Source organism: Carassius auratus, chromosome 28 (assembly GCF_003368295.1).
Source record: "Carassius auratus strain Wakin chromosome 28, ASM336829v1, whole genome shotgun sequence".
Classification (NCBI taxonomy): Eukaryota; Metazoa; Chordata; class Actinopteri; order Cypriniformes; family Cyprinidae; genus Carassius; species Carassius auratus.
Window position 1 is genome coordinate 20,792,814 of NC_039270.1, and position 27,163 is coordinate 20,819,976.

Here is a 27,163-nt window from a genome sequence, read left to right on the forward strand (position 1 = left end):
TATATATATATATATATATATATATATATATATGAGCAAACATCAAGCAATTGCTTGAGGCACCTTTTTCTCAGAGAGAGGAGTGGATTGGATAGGATGTTGATGTCCTGAAGCCACTGGCAAACTACCAGGATAAATGTTAATTTCAATTTAAGAGTCCCACTTGATGTGAAGACAACAGATTGTGTGTACGTCTGTAATTATACAAACAGTCCACAGGGTTTGAGATTCATTAAGAACACAAAAGGGAGCTATGCCAACAACACCTTTGATAAAATATTTGTTCTGCTTCCCAATTGAAACAATGTCTTTTACAATGATCAAGCTAATTTAACATGTCATTTTTGATAAACATTGATTGTATTTCTTTTCTTTTTTTTTTCATTTAAGTGGCGTGGCACTTTAAAATAAATAAAACCTCTATGAAATGGGGGGGGGGGGGGGGGGGGGGAGACACACAATTTGACACAGAACATAGATTCTTGCGAAACAACCTCCTTTTTCAGTAAAAACAAATAATTAATAAACTTATAAAATTTAAAAAGGCCCATTTCCACCTAATGTAAAATTTTATATGTAATTCGTATTGGTGTTCAACATTTATTTATACATCATATTTTATAATTAAACTCTTAATTTACAAAGATTGCTTTGCCTATATCAAATAAAATAAATGTTTTGCTATGCCGAGATGTTACTTAAAATCATCTATATACTGTAACTAGCATAAAGGAGAAATTATAACAAAATAATAATTAACAACAAAATATGATGTTGGACAAAGACCTGTTTGTAAACGGAAAAATCTTTTAAAAGGGTGTACATTTGCTACTTAATGCTAAATGTTACCCTCTAACGTACTCGTACGTACTGGTGAGGAACATCATTTTATAGGGGATACATTATAATGTAGGTTATATGTATATTCTTAATTAAAGTTATTTGTTTCCCTATATTAAGGGTTTTGGCACGTTGATATGTTACTTAGAACAATCCATATAGCATAAAAGAGGAATTAACTAGAAAACTAAAATATATCATTTAAAAAAATAATGAATAAAAATTGCATTCCAGGCGGCTCCTTTAAATAAGCGGTGTCGTAGATCCTTCATGAATGAAGCCACGTGATCAAACATCATATGACGTCTGATGATTTCAGTACAGGAGAAAGCGAATCCGAGCAACAATAACACATCTACACATCGGATTTCGCTCAAGCACACTTCCTCTACACACATATACACGCTCACACAGAAAGGCTTCTGTTATAACAGGTGAGTCGACTCGATTAATTGTTACACCAATTGTGTATGGCAGTGTTGTTGTTGTTGTGCTGAGTGTGCATGCACGCCTCCACTCACTCTCTTCAGATACATATACCTGAAGCAGCTGTAAAAACGCACGTGCATTTATTATTAAAATGCAAACAAGCTGCTGTGTATCATAAACAGATTTAATAAGCGTTACCGGAGTTAGAGACGTACAACCTATGGGGATTCCCTGTGTGAATTAGAAGCATTATAGTGACAGCTAGGGGGATGTGCAGAAATGTGTGCGCGCTCGCACACACACACACACACACACACACACACACATATACTTCAGCACAAAGCTGCTGTTTCATCACAAGGGCGCTGTGCGCTTCAGCACCAGGTAGGGCGCGTGTGCGTGTCAGTATCAAATGACGCTGTATTCATATATTCATATCTAAATGGGCGAATGGAGACCTTTATTATCCAGTCTTTCCTTCACAGATCTATAACAGGTAAAATCGGAATGAAAAAGGGTTTCATTTGTTAGAACGATATTCAGATGTCTTTCCTGTATGCATGGGAAAAGTGTATCGCTTTGTTCGTTTGAATCGGATCGTGGATGCTGCTGATTCATCATAATGCTGCTCGGTTCGTGTATGCCTCTAGCTGAGGAATCAGTTCCCGGGTCTGAGTATTTGTCTGTGTGATTAGTGTCTGTTTTATAGTATGACATTCAGAAGCATATTACGTTTACTGTGATCTCATTTGCGATATGTTTATTCATAAACGTGTGTATTATAAACTATTAATTATAATAAACGCTGTTTGTTAATGTGCATTGACCTGTTAGAATGCTTGAGTATTTGTCAGTTTTAATTCTGCCAAATGTAAATTTCTGATAAACTTTGATCACTGTCTTAAGATTGATCTAAGGTTCCTTTTCTGAATTTGCTTGTTTATATGTTACAATACGCATAAAACAGGATCAGGTTTTTGTTGATCACAATTTCAAGCATCAAGAGCTTTTTTAAATTTAACTTGCCCTGACCTGATGTGCTGGCGATATGGTTTTATTGTGTCCATTTATTGTTTTTATTGTGTTTTATTGTGTCCATTTGTTTTCCTTTTGTTTAGTTTTCCTTTATAATATTGACATTTTCCGCAGTTTAAGAGTATTTTCAAAGAAGTGCTGTACAGGACCTTTGCTTTTTTATATGGTACACATTTATGTATTTGGAGTTTGTGTAAAATATATTTTTACTTAATTAACAATAGCTTGGGCAGACCTAAATCTGCCTTGTGTATATATAAGGATGCCCTTTTGTGTCATAAACCCCATCTACTTATGTGTAATTGCACCTGCCAGAGCAGGTAACAAGAACAGATGAGCACCTTCCTCGAGCAGCAGGGGTTTAGATGGCGGCTTTCTTTTGAAAGATGTATGGTTGCATGCCTTCTGTAAATCCAGCCTCCCTTTTGCCTGTGAAATAGGCTTTGACTGGTGTTTCTATTCAACATGAGCTCGCTCATGAGCCACTCATTGGCTGAAACTGTGCTAGGACAGGAGTTGATGCAACCTAAAGAAAGTCTGTAATGAGTGGAGGAGGTGCTCCTCGTATCTTCCAATTCGTATGCCATCTCTGCAGAAATTACAGTCCCTGAAAGAGTCCTTAAGTACAGTGTTATCTGGATGCAGAGCTCTAACAGCACAGGGTTCCAGAAACGATCAATAGGGTTTTGGGGGGTGTTGGGAGGGGTTTGTCGATGATGAAATTCAGTGTAAGTGAGGATGTCTTTTTTTTTTTTTTTTACTGCAGTTGTCTTTTGCCTGCTGTTGCTAGGCGTTTTCTTTCTTTCTTTCTTTCTTTCTTTGAGATGTAACACTGTACAAGAATGTTTTAAGTTTTATTCAAAGACGTTAATGTAGAGTAGCATTAACAATGAGTAAGCCATCAGAGAGCTTAAAAATTAACAAACAACTGTCAATGGATATCAGAGAATAGTTTTATTATTCATACCACATTATAGTGCATTCTAATTTCGACTAGTCTGGAGTAAGAATGGAAATACTATTTAATTTGACACATTCTGATGTTGGTTTTATTTTTCTTTCTCCCACGTACATTGCCCTTTCACTAAAGAAAAATGCAGATGTTCAAGAACAAGAACTAACATTTATATATGTATATAATCAGAAAACGTTATTATTACTAACATAGCGGACATCTGATTTTTAAGTGAACGAAATAGCCATTGACAGCCTTACTTACTGGAGTTCCTCAACTATTGACGTCTCTCTCACTGGACTAGTCTGTGTGTGTTTAGGTGATGTAGACGAGCAAAGCAGGCATTTGGACCAAAGCACCGGAAGGCAAGGGAAGGGGAGAATAAAAAAATTCTGAACTTAAAGTGTTTTTTAACTACTTACACATTTTTTTTATGTATTAAACATTATTATTTACAATACACACTGTGGTCTTTAATCATAATTTTAGGGGGGACAGCACTCAGATTGCGGGGGGTCCTGTCTCCTCCGGAATTTATGCCTATGTGTGTGTGTGTGTGTGTGTATGTATATGTATATACACACAGACACTATATATTTATATATATATATATATATATATATATATATATATATATATATATATATATATATATATATATTATATAGATTGCTTTAGCTTGTCTATTTTTCTACATGCAGGTCTTTTTCCCATTCTCCCAACACATCTCTCCTTCAAGTACATTTTCTCCTCTTTATTCTAACGCTGTTCTAGTATACAGTTTGTGGGGTAGCCCTTAATTTTTGGCAGCTTTACTCTGTCCAAACGTCCCCCTGTCATTTAAGTCTGGCATTAAATGAGTTTATGAAAGCTTAATTTTCTCATTCTAGTTTTGCATTTGAAGACTTACCCATGTGTGTATTTAGCTCCAAAATCAATACAGCATTAAAAAATACTTTTTATAATATTTTTGCAATGTTTAAGGGTGACTCCAAATGTCAGTCATGAATCTACCTTCATTGAGTTCATCTCTTTGCCGAAGTTGGACTCCATTGTTATCACAGCTGACTGATTTTGATTTGAGAGAATACTTCTCAAGATCTTCTTGGCCAGCCACTCATCTATCGCTGCAGTTTTTCCCCTATCAATAGTGCTACTCTTGGGTTATTGACTGTTAATGGTGTCTCATCGCTTCTTCACTGCTGAAAGCATCAGAATAATTTGCATCTCTTCACGCTCTGAATAGCCTCTAGTTTATGGCTTCCCTGCCCTCTGCACATAAATTGATGCATGTCTTGAAGAAACACAACCTCAACAATCAGCCGGGTCTGATTTTTAATTTGCAGTTAAATGGTGCTCGACACATGCAGCTTGTTTGATAATTGACTTGACACTTTTGAAAGGAGAGCTGATTAGATCTGCACACCACTACTTGTTTTCTCTTCTTTTTTTTTTTTTTTTTTTTTTTTGGTTATGCTCGATGAGGCATATAAAAAAAAGAGGTGCTGATCATGCTTGCAATTAAATATAGGGTTTCTAAGCCAGTGACAGTCTTAATTAAGGGGCAGTATGGCTTCCGAGAGGTCAGCAGGTTGGACAATATCTTGAATGTACATTAGTGTGCTGAAACCTCATGGCTTTCATTAAAATATGCAAGACTTTTTCCAATGTATCATTTAATTGTTCTTCTCACTAGCTGTGCTCTGTGTCATGAGGGGTACTAGTGGTGGGCTTATAGGGATACATAAAAATATATATCATTCCAAAACTGACTTACTTTCTAAGTCTCTGTATGCTTGTGCTTTTGAATGTGTGTGTGTGTGTGTGTGTGTCTTAACAGTGTAAGTCAATGGTCACCACCAAACATTCTTCAAAATTTCTTCTTTTGTGTCCCTTGAAGAATGTCATTTGTCAAGTAATAGTCACTTAGGTTAAAAGCGTCAGCTAAATTACTAAATGTAATATAAATGTAAATGCAATTCACAAAGGTTTTGGAACAGTGATGAGAGTGAGATGACAGGATTTTCATATTGGGTGAACTAGGGCCTTTAGTTTTAATGCCCTAAGTGTTAAATGGCTGGTTGTTTCTTTTCTGGCTTAGACAACACAGAAACTAATAGGTTTTAAAACAATGCTTTGCTTTTCAATGCCTTGGTATTTAGCATTCAGGAACTGTGTAGCTGTGATTTAGACCCTAGAAGTTGGTACATTGCTTTGTGTGCTACTATGGCTGCATCATCTTGTTAAGGAGAACTGAAAACAGTGTGTTTTTGGTAGGGGTGCATGATATAAGCCGGTTATCTAATCAGCGGTATATTCAGGTGTATGATTTCACATAGAGTGGCTGTTACTACACAGAGCCGTTGTTAACTGACAAGCTGCGCAAATCCATGTTCATTATCAGCTTGGATTTGCAGAGCTTATCAGTTAACAACGGCTCTGTGTAGTAACAGCTGATTACATTACCGGCTTTACTGACGAGCAGAGATGTATAGTAACGAAGTAGAACTACTTCACTACTGTACTTAAGTACTAAAAGGCGGTATCTGTACTTTACTAGAGTATTATTTTTTTCTCCTACTTCCACTTTTACTTCGGTACATATTTTCGATGAGTTTAATACTTTTACTCCGATATTTTTTTTATGTGCTGCATCGTTACTCGTTACAATTATAATAATGTTACGAATCATTCCATTACAAACCACTGCCAGAACTGTAGATGGCAGATTTGATGAAGCTGCCACATCATTGAGCGAAACAAGCGATTAAGAAGACTGCGCATGCTGACTGAACTGCTGTGAAGAGAGAGATGAACACCGAGCCGAGCCAGATAATGACTCGTTCACGAGTCAAGAACCGGTTGCATCGGTTCTCGGATGACCAGTAACGTTAGTTATTTCTGACAGTTCGATTCAATAAACCAGTTGAAGAAAAAAGTTCACCGATTCTTTTGCGCTCGATGCAATGGCATTCGAATCGTTCACGAATCGGACGTGTCTGACAGAAACGGTTCCTGACTCGTGAACGAGTCATTATCTGGCTCGGCTCGGCTCAGTTCTCTCTTCACAGCAGTTCAGTCAGTGTACTGTTTGAGTCAATGAATTACTCCGGGATATTGGTTTGTTTTAACTCCGAGGGAGTGTCAGACACATTAAACAAGTTAACAGCTTAATTCATCTGTGGATTAATGCGTATTGGAGACGCGAACTGTTTAAAACGATTCAGTTCGATTTGATGGACTGTTTCAAAAAGATCCGGTTACATCGAATGATTCGTTCGCGAACTAGATATCACAAACTGCTTTGTTTTTAACTGTCTTACAACAGACACGGAAGAGAAGACAATGCTGAATAAAGTCGTAGTTTTTGCTATTTTTGGACCAAAATGTATTTTCATTGCTTCAAAAAATTCTAAATGACCATCTGATGTCTTATGGGTTTGAAACAACATGAGGGTAAGTTATTAATGACATCATTTTGCAAATTGGGCTAAATAACCCTAGTAACCCTTTTTTGTTTACAAGAAGTTACAGTCAAAGGAATTGTGATTGTCATTTAGGTTAATAATTTGAAATAGTAAAAACAATATGTTCAAACTTTTGACTACTTTATTTAATAGCTACATAACACAATACTTCTACTTTTACTTTCAGTACTTGAGTAGTACATTTTAAAATAGACTACTTGCAATACTTAAGTACAAAAAATTTTGAATACTTTAGTACTTCTACTTAAGTGTGGTGCTTAAAGAGCACTTCAACTTCTACTCAAGTCACTTTTTTGATAGAGCACTTGTACTTTTAAGTATGGGTCTCTAGTACTTTATACATCTCTGCTGACGAGATGTGCATTAATCGTCGGACGATATTTTTCGGCCGTTTTTGTGCAATTTCATTTTAATTTGGACACATTTTAGTTTGGAACTAAGTTTCTCTATTAACTACCACTTTTACTCTTCATTTCCTGATTATTAATACTTAGTAAGGTAGTTGTTACAGTTAGTTTAGGTGTGGGTCGGCTTAAGGGATCTAAATATGGTCATGCAGAATAAGGCATTAATATGTGCTTTATAAGTATTAATAAGCAGCCAGTATGCCAGTAATGTGTATGCTAAAAAGCAACTAGTTAATAGTGAGAATTGATCCCTAAACTAAAGTATTACCTTTAGTATTTATGTATTTATTAATTTTTTGCCGTGGATGTTCAAATCTTGTTTTAATTTTCAAAAACAAGAAATTAATCATTCAAACTGTCAAAGCTATGAAGTTGTAAATAGAATTACTAACTTACTTGCTTATTACATGCCAGTTTAATTTTTATTTTTATTTTTATAAAACTACTTAAAATAAGGAAATAAGAAAAACTTAACTACAAAATATTGCCATTGACCAATCACATATTACAGAGATCAGTGTTAAAACTTATGGAGCATTGAAATTAGTTTGTTTTCTTTTATTGGTGGGTCACATTGTACTTGTAGAGGACGGGTAAATGGGGCAGGCTGGTGTTTCTTAAACATAGCCCAGCCCAGTGGCATCCATCTGTGTACTAGTCCCTGAGGCCTCAATAAAGGAAGGCAATCATTAACACATGACACTGGGACACAAGGCCACAGCGCTTTTGTTGGCTCAGCATTTATCATATGTATATGTACTGAAATTTATGTATCATTTGCATGTATCTGTAGACCTTGCAGGTCCTAAACACCCTCTAAATTTATAAATTGCTGGCAGGGTTTGAAGGTTGGAAATGATCGCTGTGGTCATTTGAGTTCAGCTACACAGCCTTCTAATTGGTGCCTTGGTTGGGGTCCTTGCTGAGATCAGGGGTTTTTACCCTTCGTTTTGCAAGCTAGCCCAAATGTGCTGATGACACATTTTTCACAAGGCTGTTTCCTGGCTCCAGCACCCTCCATGTTCCCTCGCTCTATTTGTTCTTTATCCCCCCTCTCTCTGTCTCTCTCTATTAATTCACCTGCTTTCTTGTAAGTGGCTTCACTCAGCGTTTTCTGTTTTCCTGTGGATCAAATGTCTACTCTCCACACATAATCTGCTCTGATTTGTTTTGCTCTGAGGTTTTCTCAGTGGTTTTGGTACATTTGTTTGCATCTGTCACTATCCTAAAGTAAACAACAAACAGTTCTAATATACAGTAATACTACAGAAAAATCATCCTAAACTTTATCCTCATAGCTAAATCTCAGATGAACAGACAGTGATTCCAGCCTGGAGACTGTAGTGTATACTTTGAGCTTTAAAAGCTTAGCTTATGCGCTATGAATAAATAGTGCTCATAAACAGCTCTAGAGATACCTCCTCACTTTTTTTTCTTTTTTTGTGGCAAACTTGTTAATTTGTGGACAATTTATCAAACTGCTAGCGGTTTGCAGTTCTTCACTATTAATGATAAACAATATAACAATAATAACAATAAACAATCAGTATTGGCAAGTAGTTTTGTGGTACATATAAATATCTACTGCTGGAAACAATTCCAGCTTCTTCTAGTCTTGCAAAACCTGTAGCAACAATCTCTAATCTTCTGGTGTACATTTTAATCAATTTTGACCATCAAAAGTATTTATTTATTTATTATTAAAACATACAGTACATTTAAAATATTAAAATGGTGAAGCAGATTATTTAACTCAAGTCACTATTATTTGCATAGTGCCTAAAGGGGGGGGTGAAATGCTCGTTTTCACTCAATATCCTGTTAATCTTGAGTACCTATAGAGTAGTACTGCATCCTTCATAACTCCAAAAAGTCTTTATTTTTATTATATTTATAAGAGAAAGATAGTCTGTACCGATTTTTCCCGGAAAAACACGAGCGCCTAGAGGCGTGACGTGTGGGCGGAGCTAAAGAATCACGAGCGCCAGTAGGCTTTTGCGTTGAGAGCGTTTGGAAGCTGTGACACAGATCCAGAGGCTGAAATTTAACAAGAGCAGCATCAGCAAAGGCGTCTCTATGTGGTATGTACTGAAACTGTATATATTTGCTTAGCGGTTTTGGAAAATGACTAAGTTCCACTTTATGTCGTCTTTTTTTTTTTTTTTTTTTTTTTTAAGCTGTACATGTGGAAAGTGCAGTTTGATGACAACATCGCATGTTGTTTACTTGATGTGCTTACGGGCTGATAGCTAAGTTAACAACACAGAGATATTTGAAGCAGTTTTACTCACCGCATGCGGTTCCAACACACGATCGTGACCCTTTTCCGTTGGGACTGCATTATCCTTAAGAAATAAACGATGTGCAATCCGAAATGCAGGGAACAAACAAAAACACTTGCACAACTCCGTTGATGCTCTGTAAAAATAAACTCCATCCACTGGTCCCTTAATGCTGTTTCTCTTTTGGTAATCTGTGCAGGGTTGTCTTGCCCTGGCAACCAAAAACACACTTCTTTTGTGACTTTTCGCGACGCTCTCGCTCTGGTCAGGCTGTGCTCAGCCTCTCAGTGCTCTGCTATAATGGAGCGCGCGCTCTTCCGGCAGAAGAGCGCGCACTTAGGACCCATATAAGGAAATTCCGCTCCATCTAACGTCACACAGAGCCATACTCAAAAAAAACTTTCCGAAACTTGTGACAAACCGGAAGAGGTTTTTTTGGAACAAAAATACTCCTTCAAACGTACAACTTAATTTTTGAAACTTTGTCCATGTTTAGCATGGGAATCCAACTCTTTTACAGTGTAAAAAACTCAGTATGCATGAAATAGCATTTCACCCCACCCCTTTAACAAAACAGATTGTGTCAAAGCAACTGAACAACATTAATTAGAAAAAATAGTGGTCCAGTAATGCTAAATGACAATAGTAAACACTAATTTTAGAGTTAAAGGCAGTTCTTCATTGAATTCAATGGTGTCATCATCCAGCTCAGTACAGTTTAAATAGTATCTTTGCAATCATTTGCAATCAAGTCACCTTTATTTTATATAGCGTTTTAAACAAAATGCATTGCATCTAAGCAACTGAACAACATTCATTAGGAAAACAATGTGTCAATAATGCAAAATTATAGTTAAAGGCAGTTCATCATTGAATTCAGTGATGTCATCTCTGTTCAATTAAATAGTGTCTGTGCATTTATTTGCAATCAAGTCAATGATATCGCTGTAGATGAAGTGACCCCAACTAAGCAAGCCAGAGGCAACAGCGGCAAGGAACCGAAACTCCATCGGTGACTGAATAGAGAAAAAAAACCTTGGGAGAAACCAGGCTCAGTTGGGGGGCCAGTTCTCCTCTGACCAGACGAAACCAGCAGTTCAATTCCAGGCTGCAGCAAAGTCTGATTGTGCAGAAGAATCATCTGTTTCCTGTGGTCTTGTCCTGGTGGTCCTCTTAGACAAGGTCTTTACAGGGGATCTGTATCTGGGGCTCTAGTTGTCCTGGTCTCTGCTGTCTTTCAGGGCTGTAGAGGTCCTTTCTAGGTGCTGATCCACCATCTGGTCTGGATACGTACTGGATCCGGGTGACTGCAGTGACCCTCTGACTTGGATACAGACTTTATCTGGTGGCTACGGTGACCTCGGAATAAGAGAGAACCAGACAAATATTAGCGTATATGCCATTCTTCTAATGATGTAGCAAGTACATTGGGTGTTATGGGAAGTGTTCCCGGTTCCGTTTTACCTAATTAATGCAGCCTAAAAACCCGGATTTGGATATTTAAAGTATATTAGTATGTTATGTGTAAGCCAGGTTAAAGAGATGGGTCTTTAATCTACGTAGATATAAACTGCAAGAGTGTCTGCCTCCCGAACAATGTTAGGTAGGTTATTCCAGAGTTTAGACGCCAAATAGGAAAAGGATCTGCTGCCCGCAGTTGATTTTGATATTCTAGGTATCATCAAATTGCCAGAGTTTTGAGAACATAGCGGACGTAGAGGATTATAATGTAAAAGGAGCTCATTCAAATACTGAGGTGCTAATCCATTCAGGGCTTTATAAGTAATAAGCAATATTTTAAAATCCATACAATGTTTGATAGGGAGCCAATGCAGTGTTGACAGGACCGGGCTAATATGGTAATACTTCCTGGTTCTAGTAAGAACTCTTGCTGCTGCATTTTGGACTAGCTGTAGTTTGTTTACTAAGCGTGCAGAACAACCACCCAATAAAGCATTACTATAATCTAACCTTGAGGTCATAAATGCATGGATTAACATTTCTGCATTTGACATTGAGCGCATAGGCCGTAATTTAGATATATTTTTGAGATAGAAAAATGCAATTTTACAAATGCTAGAAACGTGGCTTTCTAAGTAAAAATTGCGATCAAATAGCACACCTAGGTTCCTAACTGATGACGAAGAATTGACAGAGCAAACATCAAGTCTTAGACCGTGTTCTAGGTTATTACAAGCAGAGTTTTTAGGTCCTATAATTAACACCTGTGTTTTTTTCAGAACTTAGCAGTAAGAAATTACTCGTCAATCCAGTTTTTTATATCGACTATGCATTCCATTAGTTTTTCAAATTGGTGTGTTTCACCGGGCCGCGAAGAAATATAGAGCTGAGTATCATCAGCATAACAGTGAAAGCTAACACCATGTTTCCTTATGATATCTCCCAAGGGTAACATATAAAGCGTGAAGAGTAGCGGCCCTAGTACTGAGCCTTGAGGTACTCCATGCTGCACTTGTGATCGATATGATACTTCTTCATTCACTGCTACGAACTGATGGCGGTCATATAAGTACGATTTAAACCATGCTAACGCACTTCCATTAATGCCAACAAAGGGTTCAAGTCTATGCAAAAGAATGTTGTGGTCAATTGTGTCAGATGCAGCACTAAGATCCAATAAAACTAATAGAGAGATACACCCACTATCAGATGATAAGAGCAGATAATTTGTAACTCTAAGGAGAGCAGTCTCAGTACTATGATACGGTCCAAATCCTGACTGGAAATCCTCACATATACCATTTTTCTCTAAGAAGGAATATAATTACAATAATAATAATAATAGCCATTTCTCCTGAAGTTGTACCTGCACTCACTCACATCATCAACACTTCCCTCCACACTGGTGTTTTTCCCTCATCATTTAGACAGGCACGTATAACTCCACTACTTAAGAAACCCGACCTCAACCCATCTCTTCTAGAGAACTACAGACCAGTTTCCCTTCTTCCTTTTATTGCAAAAACACTTGAACAAGCTGTGTTCAAACAAGTCTCTACATTTCTCACACACAACAATCTCCTTGACAGCAACCAATCTGGCTTCAGAAGTGGACATTCAACTGAGACGGCCTTGCACTCACTTGTTGAAGCTCTAAAACTGGCAAGAGCAGAATCCAAATCTTCAGTACTTATCCTGCTTGATCTATCCGCTGCTTTTGACACGGTTAATCACCAGATCCTCCTGTCAACCCTACTGGCAAAATGGCATATCAGGAACCACACTTCAATGGTTTGAGTCTTACCTATCAGATAGGTCCTTCAAAGTATCTTGGAGAGGTGAGGTGTCCAAGTCTCCACATCTAACTACTGGGGTGCCTCAGGGCTCAGTTCTTGGACCACTTCTCTTCTCTGTCTACATGGCATCATTAGGTTCTGTCATTCAGAAACATGGCTTTTCATCTCATCGCATCTCAGCTTGTCTAACAGACATTTCTTCCTGGATGATGGACCATCACCTTCAACTCAACCTTGCCAAGACAGAACTGCTTGTGATTCCAGCAAACCCATCGTACCATCACAATTTCACCATCAAGTTAGGCACATCAACCATAACTCCTTCAAAAACAGCTAGAAGCCTTGGAGTTATGACTGATGATCAGCTGACTTTCTCAGACCACATTGCTAAAACTGTCCAATCCTGCAGATTTGCTTTATTCAACATCAAGAAGATCAAGCCCTTTCTTTCGGAACATGCTGCACAACTCCTTGTTCAAGCTCTTGTTCTGTCCAGGCTGGACTATTGCAATGCCCTCTTGGCAGGTCTTCCAGCCAATTCTATCAAACCTTTACAATTAATTCAGAACACGGCAGCAAGATTAATTTTTAATGAGCCAAAAAGAATACACGTCACACCTTTGTTTATCAATTTGCACTAGCTTCCAATAGCTGCTCGCATAAAATTCAAGGCATTGATGTTTGCCTACAAAACTACCACTGGCTCTGCATCCATTTACCTAAATTTGTTACTTCAGACTTATGTGCCCTCTAGAAGCTTGCATCCTGCAAGTGAACGTCACTTGATTGTGCCATCCCAAAGAAGCACAAAGTCACTTTTACGGACTTTTAAAGGGGGGGGTGAAATGCTCGTTTTCACTCAATATCCTGTTAATCTTGAGTACCTATAGAGTAGTACTGCATCCTTCATAACTCCAAAAAGTCTTTATTTTTATTATATTTATAAGAGAAAGATAGTCTGTACCGATTTTCCCCGGAAAAACACGAGCGCCTAGAGGCGTGACGTGTGGGCGGAGCTAAAGAATCACGAGCGCCAGTAGGCTTTTGCGTTGAGAGCGTTTGGAAGCTGTGACACAGATCCAGAGGCTGAAATTTAACAAGAGCAGCATCAGCAAAGGCGTCTCTATGTGGTATGTACTGAAACTGTATATATTTGCTTAGCGGTTTTGGAAAATGACTAAGTTCCACTTTATGTCGTCTTTTTTTTTTTTTTTAAGCTGTACATGTGGAAAGTGCAGTTTGATGACAACATTGCATGTTGTTTACTTGATGTGCTTACGTGCTAATAGCTAAGTTAACAACACAGAGATATTTGAAGGAGTTTTACTCACCGCATGTGGTTCCAACACACGATCGTGACCCTTTTTCGTTGGGACTGCATTATCCTTAAGAAATAAACGATGTGCAATCCGAAATGCAGGGAACAAACAAAAACACTTGCACAACTCCGTTGATGCTCTGTAAAAATAAACTCCATCCACTGGTCCCTTAATGCTGTTTTTCTTTTGGTAATCTGTGCAGGGTTGTCTTGCCCTGGCAACCAAAAACACACTTCTTTTGTGACTTTTCGCGACGCTCTCGCTCTGATCAGGCTGTGCTCAGCCTCTCAGTGCTCTGCTATACGGGAGCGCGCGCTCTTCCGGCAGAAGTGCCTTAGGACCCATATAAGGAAATTCCGCTCCATCTAACGTCACACAGAGCCATACTCGAAAAAACTTTCCGAAACTTGTGACAAACCGGAAGAGTTTTTTTTGGAACAAAAATACTCCTTCAAACGTACAACTTAATTTTTGAAACTTTGTCCATGTTTATCATGGGAATCCAACTCTTTAACAGTGTAAAAAACTCAGTATGCATGAAATAGCATTTCACCCCCCCTTTAAATTAAATGTTCCCTTCTGGTGGAATGAACTCCCCAACTCAATCCGAGCAGCTGAGTCCTTAGCCATCTTCAAGAATTGGCTTAAAACCCATCTCTTCCATCTTTATTTGACCCTCTAACTTTAACACTCAATATTCTAATTCTATTCTTTAAAAAATCTAACTACCTTTCTAATCTTTTTGTGTTCTATTTTCTTTTTATTTATTATGCAATTGTATATGTATGTGTGTGTGTATGTGTAAAGACCTCTAACTAGCTTGCTCTATTCTTTTATTTTTTATTTCTTTATTCTATCTGTTTTCTTTTTATTTATTATATTATTTAAAATCCCATGCTACGTGCACTATGTTAACCTAACTGAGACTTGTTATAACACTTATATATCATTGCTCTTTTTGTTGTTTTTGATTGCTTCCACTGTCTTCATCTGTAAGGCGCTTTGGATAAAAGCGTCTGCTAAATGAATAAATGTAATGTAATGTAATGTAAATGTAATTGTAAAGATACCACCTTTTCTAGTATCTTGGACAGAAAAGGGAGATTCAAGATTGGTCTATAATTAACTAGTTCTTTGGGGTCAAGTTGTGGTTTTTTTATGAGAGGCTTAATAACAGCCAGTTTGAAGGTTTTGGGGACATATCCTAATGGCAATGAGGAATTAATAATAGTCAGAAGAGGATCTATGACTTCTGGAAGCACCTCTTTTAGGAGCTTAGGTGGTATAAGGTCTAACATACATGTTGTTGGTTTAGATGAAGTTTATACAATTCTTCCTCTCCTATAGTAGAGAATGAGTCAAACTATTCCTCAGGGGGTCTATAGTGCATCTGATGCAATACTGTAGCTGACGGCTGAATGGTTGCAATTTTATCTCTAATATTACTGCTGTGGTGTTGGGAAATGTCAACACTTGTTGAGGCTTTATTTTTCGTTAATTTCGCCACTGTATTGAATAAATACCTGGGGTTATGTTTGTTTTCTTCTAAAAGAGAAGAAAAGTAATCGGATCTAGCAGTTTTGAATGCTTTTCTGTAGCTTAGGTTACTTTCCCGCCAAGCAATACAAAATACCTCTAGTTTTGTTTTCCTCCAGCTGCGCTCCATTTTTCGGGCTGCTCTCTTTAGGGTGCGAGTATGCTCATTATACCATGGTGTCAGACTGTTTTCCTTAACCTTCCTTAAGCGTAAAGGAGCAACTTTATTTAAAGTGCTAGAAAAGAGTGAGTCCATAGTTTCTGTTACATCATCAAGTTGTTCTGAGGTTGTGGATATGCTAAGGAATTTGGATACATCAGGAAGATAACTTATAAAGCAGTCTTTTGTGGTAGTGATGGTTCTTCGATACTTGTAACAAGAAGTAGAATTTACAATTTTGGCTATATGAAGTTTGCACAAAACTAAATAATGATCTGAGATATCATCTCTTGGCTGCATAATTTCAACACTATCAACATCAATTCCATGTGACAGTATTAAATCTAGAGTATTATTTTGACAATGAGTAGGTCCTGAAACGTGTTGTCTAACCCCAATAGAGTTCAAAATGTCTATAAATGCTGATCCCATTGCATCTTTTTCATTATCAACATTGATATTAAAATCACCAACTATTAAAACTTTTTCTGCAGCCAGAACTAACTTCAAACAAGCCAGTTCAAACATAACAGGGGATTTATCATTAACAGTTGTGATCATATTGTGTGACGTGAGGCAGCTAGCAGACGGTCGGTTTAGCCAGTCTGTCTGCTTTCTGACCTGGGCCCCAGTTAGTCAAGTATAAACTCTAAGACTATTTGCCATATTTCTAGAGAGAAGAGTGGCGTCACCCCAGGAGTGATGAAGACCATCTCTTTTCAACAGGTCAGGTCTGCCCCAAAAGCTCATGCAATTATCTATGAAACCTATGTTATTCTGTGGGCACCACTTGCACCACTGTGCAGAGGACTCAACTGGTTCCTGTGGTCTTGTCCTGGTGGTCCTCTGAGACAAGGTCTTTACAGGTCTTTTCTGGGGTCATCTAGTTTTAGTCCGCTGACTGCAGTGACCCTCTGATCTGGATACAGACTGGATCTGGTGGCTACAGTGACCTCAGAATAAGAGAGGAACAGAATAATATTAGCGTAGATGCCATTCTTCTAACGTTGTACCAAGTACATCGGGTGTTATGGGAAGTGTTCACGGTTCCGGTTGACCTAATTAATACAGCTTTTAAGTACTTTAACGTATTTGAATATTAAAAGCGTATTAGTGAGTTATGTGTAATCCAGGTTAAAGAGATGGGTATTTAAACTAAATTTAAACTGCAAGAGTGTGTCTGCCTCCGGAACAATGTTAGTTAGGTTTTCCTGAATTTAGGCACTAAAAAGGAAAAAGATCTGCCGCCTGCAGTTGATTTAGATATTCTAGGTATTATCAAATTGCCAGAGTTTTGAGAAAACAGCGGATGTGACTATAATGTAATAAGAGCTTGTTCAAAAACTGAGGTGCTAAAAAAGTATTTGAATATTTGACTTTATAAGTAATAAACAATATTTTAAATTATATATGATGTTTAATAGGAAGCCAGTGCAGTATTGACAGGACCGGGCTAATATGCTCATACTTCTTGGTTCTAGTAAAAGCTTTAGCTGTTGCATTTTGGACTAGCTGGAATTTGTTTATTAAGTGGGCAGAACAACCACCCAATAAAGCATTACAATAATCTAACCTTGAAGTCATAAAAGCATGGATTAATATTTCTACATATGACATAATATAGATATATTTTTGAGGTGGAAAAATGCAGTTTCACAAATGCTAGAAACATGGCTTTGTATGCATTTAGCATTTATATTCTGTTGTAAAATACATAATTTGGGGGGATGGGTATGGGAAATACAATAGAAAATGCTTATTGTAGTATTTAATGTTAAAATATATACATGTTAAGTCCACACACACAAGCAGATTATTTCAGCATATATGGCGGAGCCTGTGTGTTTGGCAGCCACTGGGGTGGCAGAAAGCCACTGACCCAAAAGGTGTGTTTGTGTGTGTGTGTGTGAGTGTGTTTTGAGAGAGAGAGAAAGAGAGAAGCATGTCTGATAGCTGCTGCTGTCTCTGCCCATGTGTTAACATCCCCACTGTGACACATCTGCTTCAATTCTATCCCTGCATGCTCTTTTAAGGGCATTATCTCTGTTTTCTGTCATGATAATAGTGGTTTTGGCCAGGTAAGATTTTTTTTTTTCCATATTTATGCAGCACTGCTAATCGTCTGCCTCTTTTTTGTTACATGAGCTTAATGAAAAGTGAAGTGACATTCAGCCAAGTATGGTGACCCATACTCAGAATTTGTGCTCTGCATTTAACCCATCCGAAATGCACACACACAGAGCAGTGAACGCACACACACACACTGTGAGCACACACCCGGAGCAGTGGGCAGCCATTTATGCAGCCCGGAGAGCAGTTGGGGGTTCGATGCCTTGCTCAAGGGCACCTAAGTCGTGGTATTGAAGGTGGAGAGAGAGCTGTTCATGCACTACCCCCACCCACAATTCCATCCGGCCCGAGACTAGAACTCACAACCCTTCGATTGGGAGTCCAACCCTCTAACCATTAGGCCACGACTTCCCCTAATGACATACAGTATGTTGTGAATAACCCTGGTTAGTTGTTTGCATCACTTTTCATAGTTATAACTTGGTTGTTACAACCCTGTCGTTTTATGTTTTGTTCTATCTCTGTGCCTTTTTTTGCTGTGTACTGATTGGTGCGTCCACATCCAAGTGGTTCTTAAAAAAAAAGTAATTGATGTTTTCTGTGCAAAATGTTAGCAAAGAGAGTTTGACTGTGTAGTACAGCAAAGTTTGTGTGTAAAGAGACTTGCTTACCTGAAGGTTGCTGGTTCGAGTCTCTGTGCTGGCAGGAGTTGTACGTGGGAGGGAGTGAATGAACAGCCCTCTTTTCCCCCTCAGTACCCATGGCTGAAGTGCCCTTGAGTAAGGCACTGAACCCCCAGTTGCTCTCGGGCGCTGGATCTATAGCTGCCTACTGCTCCGGGTGTGTGTTCACTGTGTGTGTGTGTTCACTTCGCACTGCTGTGTGTGTGCACTTGGATGGGTTACAGTAAATGCAGAGCACCAATTCCAAGTATGGGTCACCATACTTGGCAAATGTCACAACTTTCTTTCTTTTTCCTTTCTGTAAATGCAGATTGTTCCTTTGGATTCTTTGGCAAAGCTTTTGCATTCCATATACTTTATAGATAAAACCTTTTTGTTTTATAGATAAAAAGTAGAGTTGTTCCGATTCCGATACTAGTATCGGAAATATCTCCGATACCACAACAAATTCTGGCATCGGCATCGGCGAGTACATGAACCCATATACCGATCCGATACCATTTTCTTAAAAAAGACCTAGTTATGACCGCAAGCTTTGCCTAACCGCTGCACGGTTCTTCTTCGCTGCTCAAAATGCATTGAAAACACAGGAAGTTGTGCTGTGTTGCCACAAGCAACCCCTGTTTAGAGCAGCGAAGAAGAAATGAAAACGCGTTAGCAGCCCTGATCTATATATGACTGGATCACTCATCACATTCTAAACTGCCAAAAGACAGTGAAGCCGCTTCTATATTATAGATCAGTGGTTAGCAGTATGTCTCTGTAGTACCGGTAGTTACAGACTCTCAAGTATATTCAGTACCGGCAGCTGCGTTCAGTCGCTTCCATGTAAGTCAAAGCGCAGGGCTCCAGACAGTAGCCGAATATATACTAGTGTCTGTGAATATTAAACTGCAAAATACTATTTAAATATTACTCCCGCAAAATCTACATCTCTGTGGGTGACTGGCACAGATGCGCGAGAGCTCGCTGTTTTGTAGTCTCTGCTGTGTGTCATGAGGACACGAACGCATAAACCGTCACTTCATGAGAATTTACCGTTTCATTTGAGAATACTGTCATATCATAAACACAGACACTCAAAGATCTTCATGGCAGCCCATTAAAATAAATGTTTGGTTTACATGAGTAAATTGACAATATATAAAGCTACTGTTGTAGCCTACAGTAATAATAATACGTCTCTATAATAATAATAATTATGCCTAGATGGTTGCTTGTTTTTTACTTGTTTTGTTGTAAAGAGATTATCTGATTAATAGATCTTTTTTTATATTCCTAGACTTATTTGTTGCAGTTTTTTTATACAGTTATATTGTAAAACTTAAATACCTTTTTTAGTTTGCGGTGTTAGATTTTTGGCTGCATTTGAAGTTCTTTTTTGCATATGAAAATAAATAATACTGTCAAATTCATGTTAGATAATAAAAATACTGTAATAAATACAGTAGTTCACCATGTATTTGTTCATGTTTTATTGAGGGATCTGTCTGAAGCACACCATAAAAAGAATTCTAGCAATTTACACAGGGCTAGTAGTATATACAGCTGTATATACAGATACACACCCAGGTATCGGATCAGTACTCGGTATCGGCCGATACCCTGAGCCCAGGTATCGGAATCGGTATCGGGAAGAGAAAAAGGGTATCGGAACATCTCTAATAAAAAGCCCCAAAATGTACACCACTTAAAAAAAAGCTTATAATGTAAATAAGTTGCCACAGAATAAGTGTAACTCAATTTTGACAAAAATGTCAAATAAAACCTTATAATTCCAAAAAGATGATGTGTTGTATATGTGCTTTCTAAGATCAATTTTTATCACTTGGTGAATGATAAAATAGATTTAAAAAACCCATTGAGGACCACTTGCATTGAGAGAGGGACCTTAGTCATATGTAGATAGCAGAAGAGAATCTCTGAGTAACCACCCAGTTCACCCTATACTGCATAGTAACAAATGTAAAAAAACACTTGTTTGTTTTTGCTATGAATCTATTTTGCAATCTGTAGCATTGAAAATTTTCAACCAGGAAATTCTATAATGGTTTCAACAAAGAGAGGTTAACACATATTTTCTGTCTTAGAAATGTATTGCATGAATTTAATTTAATTTTGGAATTAATTTCTGATCTTTGTGAATTCCCTTTTGTATTCACAGACCTGTCGAGTGGGGCAGTGGAGAGTGGCTCTCGTGGTATGACTACTACAAACAAGGGCAACAAAGCACTGAAGGTATGTTCAGGTGATATTTCCACAAAAATACTTCTTAATTCAAATCAGGAAAAGTAGAGTATTAAACCACACAATAAATCACACTGCAATTATACTTTTCGTAGCCCGTTTCTGCAACTGAATAAAAAATGTAAAAAGGTAATCGCGACTTTATCTCACAATTCTTTTTTTTCTTGGAATTGCATGATATATATGCACAGTTGCAAGTTATAAAGTGGTTAAGAGTTGTGAGACGTAAACGCACAATTGTGAGGAAAAACATCCGAATTGTGAGATAAATGTCCGTTTTTAGTTTATTTTTATTCAGTGGTGGAAACAAGCACATTTTATGGTAACCGCAAATTCATTAGCTACCATGAACTAAAATGAGCAATATATTTTTACAGCACTGAGAAAGCCAACATACTGATATGCTTTTTAACCTTAAGATTACTATTATTCTTACCCTTCTTTTTCTCACTTTGCTGAACATGTGCTGGATAAGACTCATCACTGCAGCTTGTTTGATATTAAAGATAATTCCAGTTGCTCTCAAGTCTTCCCTGGACTCCTTTCCCTCTCTTCTCTCTTGATCTTGTCCAATGTGTTTCCCTGCAGGTGAAGCGAGAGCCAGGTGAAAATGGCACAAGTCTTACGGATGACGAGCTGGTGTCTATGTCTGTGCGGGAGCTGAATCAGCACTTGCGTGGTCTGTCGAAAGATGAGATCCTGCAGTTGAAACAGCGGCGGCGCACACTCAAAAACCGTGGCTATGCCGCCAGCTGCCGCGTCAAACGTGTCACACAAAAGGAGGAGCTGGAGAAACAGAAGGCGGAGCTTCAGCGGGAGGTGGAGAAACTCGCCTCAGAAAATGCTAGCATGAGGGTGGAGCTTGATGTGCTGCGCTCCAAATATGAGGCTCTCCAGAGTTTTGCCAGAACTGTGGCCCGCAGCCCTGTTGCCACTGCCAGGGGCCCTATCACATCTGTCATAGGGCCCCTCATACCAGGCAAAGTGGCTGCCACCAGTGTCATCACCATTGTCAAGTCCAAAACAGAAGCACGGTCATAATGCACAAACTAGGAACATCTGTAAGTATATTGGTCAGTGTTTTCATCAGGCACAGGGTAACTTATGTTATATAATGTGATAAAATTCAGCAAGATGATCTGCTTGGTGACCATAGAATATCTAAGCTAAAGTACACTAAAGTTTCTCTGTTGTCATTTACAACCCTTGTTGTTAATGAACAACAATTCTGATCAAAGTATCATTAATCAGAATATTTCACACTTTAGGTTCACAAATTCATTATTAGAAAAACACGCCATGTACACTGAAAAAAATATACACATTTTTTTTAAAGGTAAGTGGTTGCTAACCATTTATTTTGGCTATATTTTTAAAAGATTATGTTGAAAATTTGTCAACTAATTTTTTTATTTAAATATAGCTAAGATATGCAACCACTTACCTAAAAAAAATTCTGTCCATGGAACACAAAATTTGTTTATGTGCTGCTCTTTCCAACACAGTAGAAAGTATGCACTAACTGGCAATCTCAACAAAAGTTTTTAAAATACACCATAAAAGTATAATAAAAACAGTCACAAAAAATTCACATTGTAACATTTATACCTCCTGTGATTAAAGACAAAAGAGTTGATACCATTTGTCATCAGTTGGGGTTTACTAACTAGTAAAGTGACACATTTCTTTTAAATTTACAAAAAAAATATCTAAATTAACGCAAGTTACTTCATTCATTATTACCTCTCCTATCCCAATGTTGAGTGAAAGGGCCTTTACAGTTGCCAAAAATATAACTTTTTATTTTTTGTTAGAAAAAAAAATGTAACATGCATTTATTAATGCAAGTAATGCATTTATTCCCATAAAAAGTAACACAATTAGTTGCCTTAAATATGGTGTAACACTATATTGCATTACATTTAAAGTAATTTTCCACAGCACTGTTGTCATGGACATCAAACCTGAAGCAGTGCATCTTATGACACAAAATATTTGTGCTAATAGAAGAGAGGGAAAGATTGTTAATGAATAAATTGGAGTGTGTTACTTATAGAAATATTTTGTTCTTTTTGGGGCTGGACAGACATGGCCACTGTATGGATTCACTGTATGGAAAAGAGCATGTACATTCTGCTAAATCTCCTTTTTGTGTTCAGGGTTAACTCTTCCATTTAGCTCCAACTTGAGTTACATGTGCTTGATATTGTCCACTGAGTGATATACAGAAAATACAGTAAATATATTCACTATTCTATCAGAAATGGCGGTGTTCCCTCAATACATACTGATCTTGTAATTCACAAAGTGAGCAAAAATTATTTTTCAGCTATCTTCAGTTTTCTTTCCTGTTAAGTTCAATTCCATTAGTGGAATGATGTTTACAAGTTATATTCAGAGGAATATGACCAGGAGAGGCAATAAACTACTGTATTTATGCATGGGAGAGCCGAGGACCTGTTGAGCTGTCTGGCAGGTGACGTTCTTCTTTTGCAGATATGAGAAACCCTTTTCTAAAAAAAAGATATCGCAGAGAGAGGAGGCATTTACTTGTTTTTAGAAAACTGTGTTGGTAAAACTGATCATTCTAGAGCTTTGTTCAGAGTCGTAGAGCTGTGGTTTTGTTGTTCTGTGATTTGTGTGGATGGGCTGGTCTCAAATCAACCCAGCACAAGCTTTATTGTTGAATTGTTAGCAAATGCTCTCTGATGTCTTATTCCAGCTACTTTGTTGTTTTCTTTCCTGAATAAGAAAACAGAAAAAAAAAGTTATTTATATGAACAAAAAATAGTTTGATATCAATTTTGCAATTGTACCAAAAGTGGCTTATTATTGAAGTCTGATTGCTTTTCTAGTAAGTAGGCACGTGCAGTGGGGTAGCGCGTGGCGTGCTGTGTATGTGGTCAGGTGGCAGTGTTGTTCACTGTGTAAGTGTCCAGCTGTATTCTTTAAATGGATATTATAAAGAACTATAGATGGTGTACAGAAGCCAGTTGTTCATATTGGCTTTTTCCATATCTCTGTAATGAAGATGTCTTGCACTCAGAACACCTGACTTTTGTTGAACGATATAATTTCCAGCTTAACTGCAGCTATAACTATAATAAACCCAATGTGTAGCTTCATAATGGTGCATAGCCAGTCTGCAGTTCTCTTCCAGCACAGGTGGTTGGGCAAAACACAATTTATCCTTAATGTTTGAGGGCAAGAAAAATAGCAAGACCTGAATTTAAAGTTGAGGTTCTGTTCCAAAACCTAGTGAATTGTCAATTTTAAGGCATCATACAGTATATGCTCTCCCAACATATAGACTGTTGTAAGACACACTAAATAAGGAGGCATGGCATGAATGAGTGACAAACTCACTGAAAAAGAAATGCATCTATCTATTCTCCAAACCACTATATAATAAACAGCCAATTCTTTATGAGCAAAATGTACAAGTAAAGAATACAATAGAATGTGACTTGATTTGATTGTCATGTCAAGTTGAAGGATTGAAAATCAGTGTCCGCTAAACAGGAAAGGTGGATAAAGATATTACATTTAACTATGCTGACGATGCTGCCTACCGTATGTCTACAGACTAGGGTTTGGAACAGAGCTATAATATTTAAAAAGTTAATTGACTGTCAACCCTGTCATCTTGCTCTTTAGAACTACATACAGTGCAAAGATATTTGAAATAAGCTTCATGAGACTCCTCTGTGAGAGATGATCAGGGTAAGTGAAATGCACAAATGAAATGGGCTTATTTTGATATGCTATTCCCAGTTGTTATCTCAGGACATACAGTATGTTTAGTGTAATATAAAAATAAAAAGCACCAGAAGTACTTTGTCTTCTCGCCCTGACTGAAAATCAGCTGAATCAGTGAAGTGAACAGAATATACATAATATATATGACTTGTTCGCTCTATATACCAAGTTGTATATGGCTGAACAAAAAAATTTGATTTATTCTCTGCAAATCAGCCCCTTAAACATCAGTTCTAATAAAAGATTTTCACTCTTATACCCAATATTATGCATCATATTATGTCTATCATTATCAAATTAAATATGTAATAAGGAGGATAACGTACAGAAGCAAAATGAACCCCTTCAGTTGATAAAAGTTCTAATCCTGATTACATAGTGGAGCTTATTTTACAGCAATGAGCAGTAATACGTGGCTAAATAATGAAGACCGCTTTCATTTATGGATGAACTATTAATTTAAGGAGAAATTAACACATTGAAACTGATTCACTGTGACAAGAATGCACTGCCCTTTTACCTCAACTCTGTCTCACATTATAGATTCAAGACCAGATTCTGAAAACCTTTCAACCCGCCATCAGAAAGAGGTTTTGCAACAGTAAAATATGCATCCCATGTTTTCATATGTAGGTTATATTCTTTCAAAGACTGGTATGTTTTTAGCGCTTATTGCTCGTATAATGCACTCAACACATCCAAATATCTTATTTTCTACTTTTGAAAAGCAGCTTTTTGGAGCATTTTTTTTTTCATCATACTTGTTTCACACAGCACTTTGTGCACTCTGTGGTGTTTAATGTAGTTCTTGGATAAGTGCCACACTGTACCCTTATGTGCACATAAATTGTTGATATTCTTGACCAATGATGTTTGTGGTAGTTTGTATTTAGGACTATTGTGAAAGGACTGCTGAGTAGGAAGATATTTTAGTGAGATACAGTCACTGCTGCAAAGCTAAATGTGTGTTTATTAGCTCTGTTCCAATCCAAGTTAGCATCCGAGTGCATCATAGGCACATTCCTGACTCGAAGGCTCCAGCAATCTTGCAATGCTTTCTAAGAAAACCTGTTTTGGCCCAATTCTAAGCCTTTGTGGCATGCAGTAAATCCAATTCCAAAATGATCTTCTTTCAAAGAATTCCTCCAAAATGTAAAACATCCTTCATACATTTATTTCATTCAGTATAGAAATTATAAATAAAATGAAAGAATAGATAAAAATAATTCCGTTAATTGAAAAACGTGGATGTTTGGCGACATTCTTATTTCAGAATTAGTGGTAACTCTTTTACAACTACTGTGAGAAACACTATCTGTCTCACAATATGTCATTTCAGTTCCATTTCAGTTAACATGTCTATGTAGCTCACTAAGTTTTGGGACAGAGCTATTGTCATTGCTAAATTAACTGTATTGTGGCTATATTCATTTAATGGTAGGCTATGCAACAGGCCTTTCGATGTTTTTATTGGTTTTGAATCATTAATGAATCCTATCAAAAAGCAGTTGTTTTTTTTCCAGTCAGCACATTAATGGCAATGTTATCAAGCTTTAGGCTTAATTCATAATTTTCTTTCTTTGGTGTGCAAGTGACTGTAAAGGGTTTTATATTTGGCACTAAGAGTAGTTCTTTGTATCAGATTCGTGGGTCAATAAAATAAAGATATGAAATATGAGTTTAGGATTGGTTAACATTGATAGAATATGTTATGGTTATTTTTATCAATGGGTTGTAATAAGATATATTGCAGTGCTTTGTATAAAACACAGTAACAAAATGGGTGAATTGTAACTATTTATTGATTAAATTGTTGTACTTTTTTGCAATCTAGATACAACACTGTATTCATATTTAATGACTGTGGATTTGAACCATGCAGTTAACCATTTTTGAGATGTGGCTAAGTTATTGATTTACTGTTGTACAGCTTCTTTTATTTTGTATTTGACTAATAAAAATGTTTTGAGAAAGATCCAGAACATGAGGGACTCAAATACTTTTTTTTTTTCTTTTTTTTTTTTCTTTTTTATAAATGCAGTATAATCATAGTATTATTTGTTACCAAGTTTGAGAGATATGATGATTATATAATTGGTTATGTTCCATGGCATGGTTATTGACCCAGTTCGATTTGTGTAAAAATAAACCAGTGGGGAAGGCTTATTGCTGTCCAATTTGGTTTTAGGAGACTGCTATCATTTAGATGGCACAATTTCTCCCTCTGTGATCCAAAAAAAGATGTCAGTCGACCTAGTTTAAGCAACCTCTGAGAACATATTTTTGGCCTGACGTGAGTAAAACACTGGAGTCATGAGCGATGTTGAGGTGTGTCTGTCCTAAATTTGGGTTTGTAGAATACAAGGCAATTTTTTCCTCTGTTCAGACATGTTTGCCGGCCTAAATGCTTCTTTTATCAAGACATTTCTCTCAGCTTTTAAACTGTGGGCCTAAAAACATAATTTCAATAAAATAGGCTCATACAATTGTCCAAATTAATTTAGTTTGATTACATATGCATGTCAAAGCAGCTACATAACAATGCTTAAAATGTATTATTATTTGTAATTTAAATAATTTTTAAATTCAGAATAACTAAAACTGTATTACCTTATTATTACCATGCCATTACTGTAATAGATATCAAGGTGCATCTTGTCACTCCCATTATTCAAATTAGTGATTTATCAACAGAG

At 37.2% G+C, this 27,163-nt stretch overlaps 1 protein-coding gene across 4 annotated transcripts; it reads left to right on the forward strand.

Moving 5' to 3' along the window:
- Nucleotides 1–1,106: 1,106 nt before the first annotated feature.
- On the forward strand, nucleotides 1,107–26,446 carry mafga (v-maf avian musculoaponeurotic fibrosarcoma oncogene homolog Ga). 4 transcript variants are annotated; one of them, XM_026208378.1, is made up of 4 exons: nucleotides 1,301–1,653; nucleotides 20,626–20,699; nucleotides 21,297–21,769; nucleotides 25,011–26,446. In XM_026208378.1, exons 1-3 carry the CDS (start codon nucleotides 1,539–1,541, stop codon nucleotides 21,747–21,749), a joined length of 642 nt encoding a protein of 213 aa, XP_026064163.1. In that variant the 5' UTR covers nucleotides 1,301–1,538; the 3' UTR covers nucleotides 21,750–21,769; nucleotides 25,011–26,446. The 4 variants fall into 4 exon arrangements, with proteins under 4 accessions (XP_026064165.1, XP_026064163.1, XP_026064161.1 ...); XM_026208380.1 differs by lacking the exon at nucleotides 1,301–1,653 and adding an exon at nucleotides 1,107–1,274 and having other exon boundaries at nucleotides 21,297–26,446; XM_026208376.1 differs by having other exon boundaries at nucleotides 1,304–1,653; nucleotides 21,297–26,446.
- The last annotated feature ends 717 nt before the right edge of the window (nucleotides 26,447–27,163 follow it).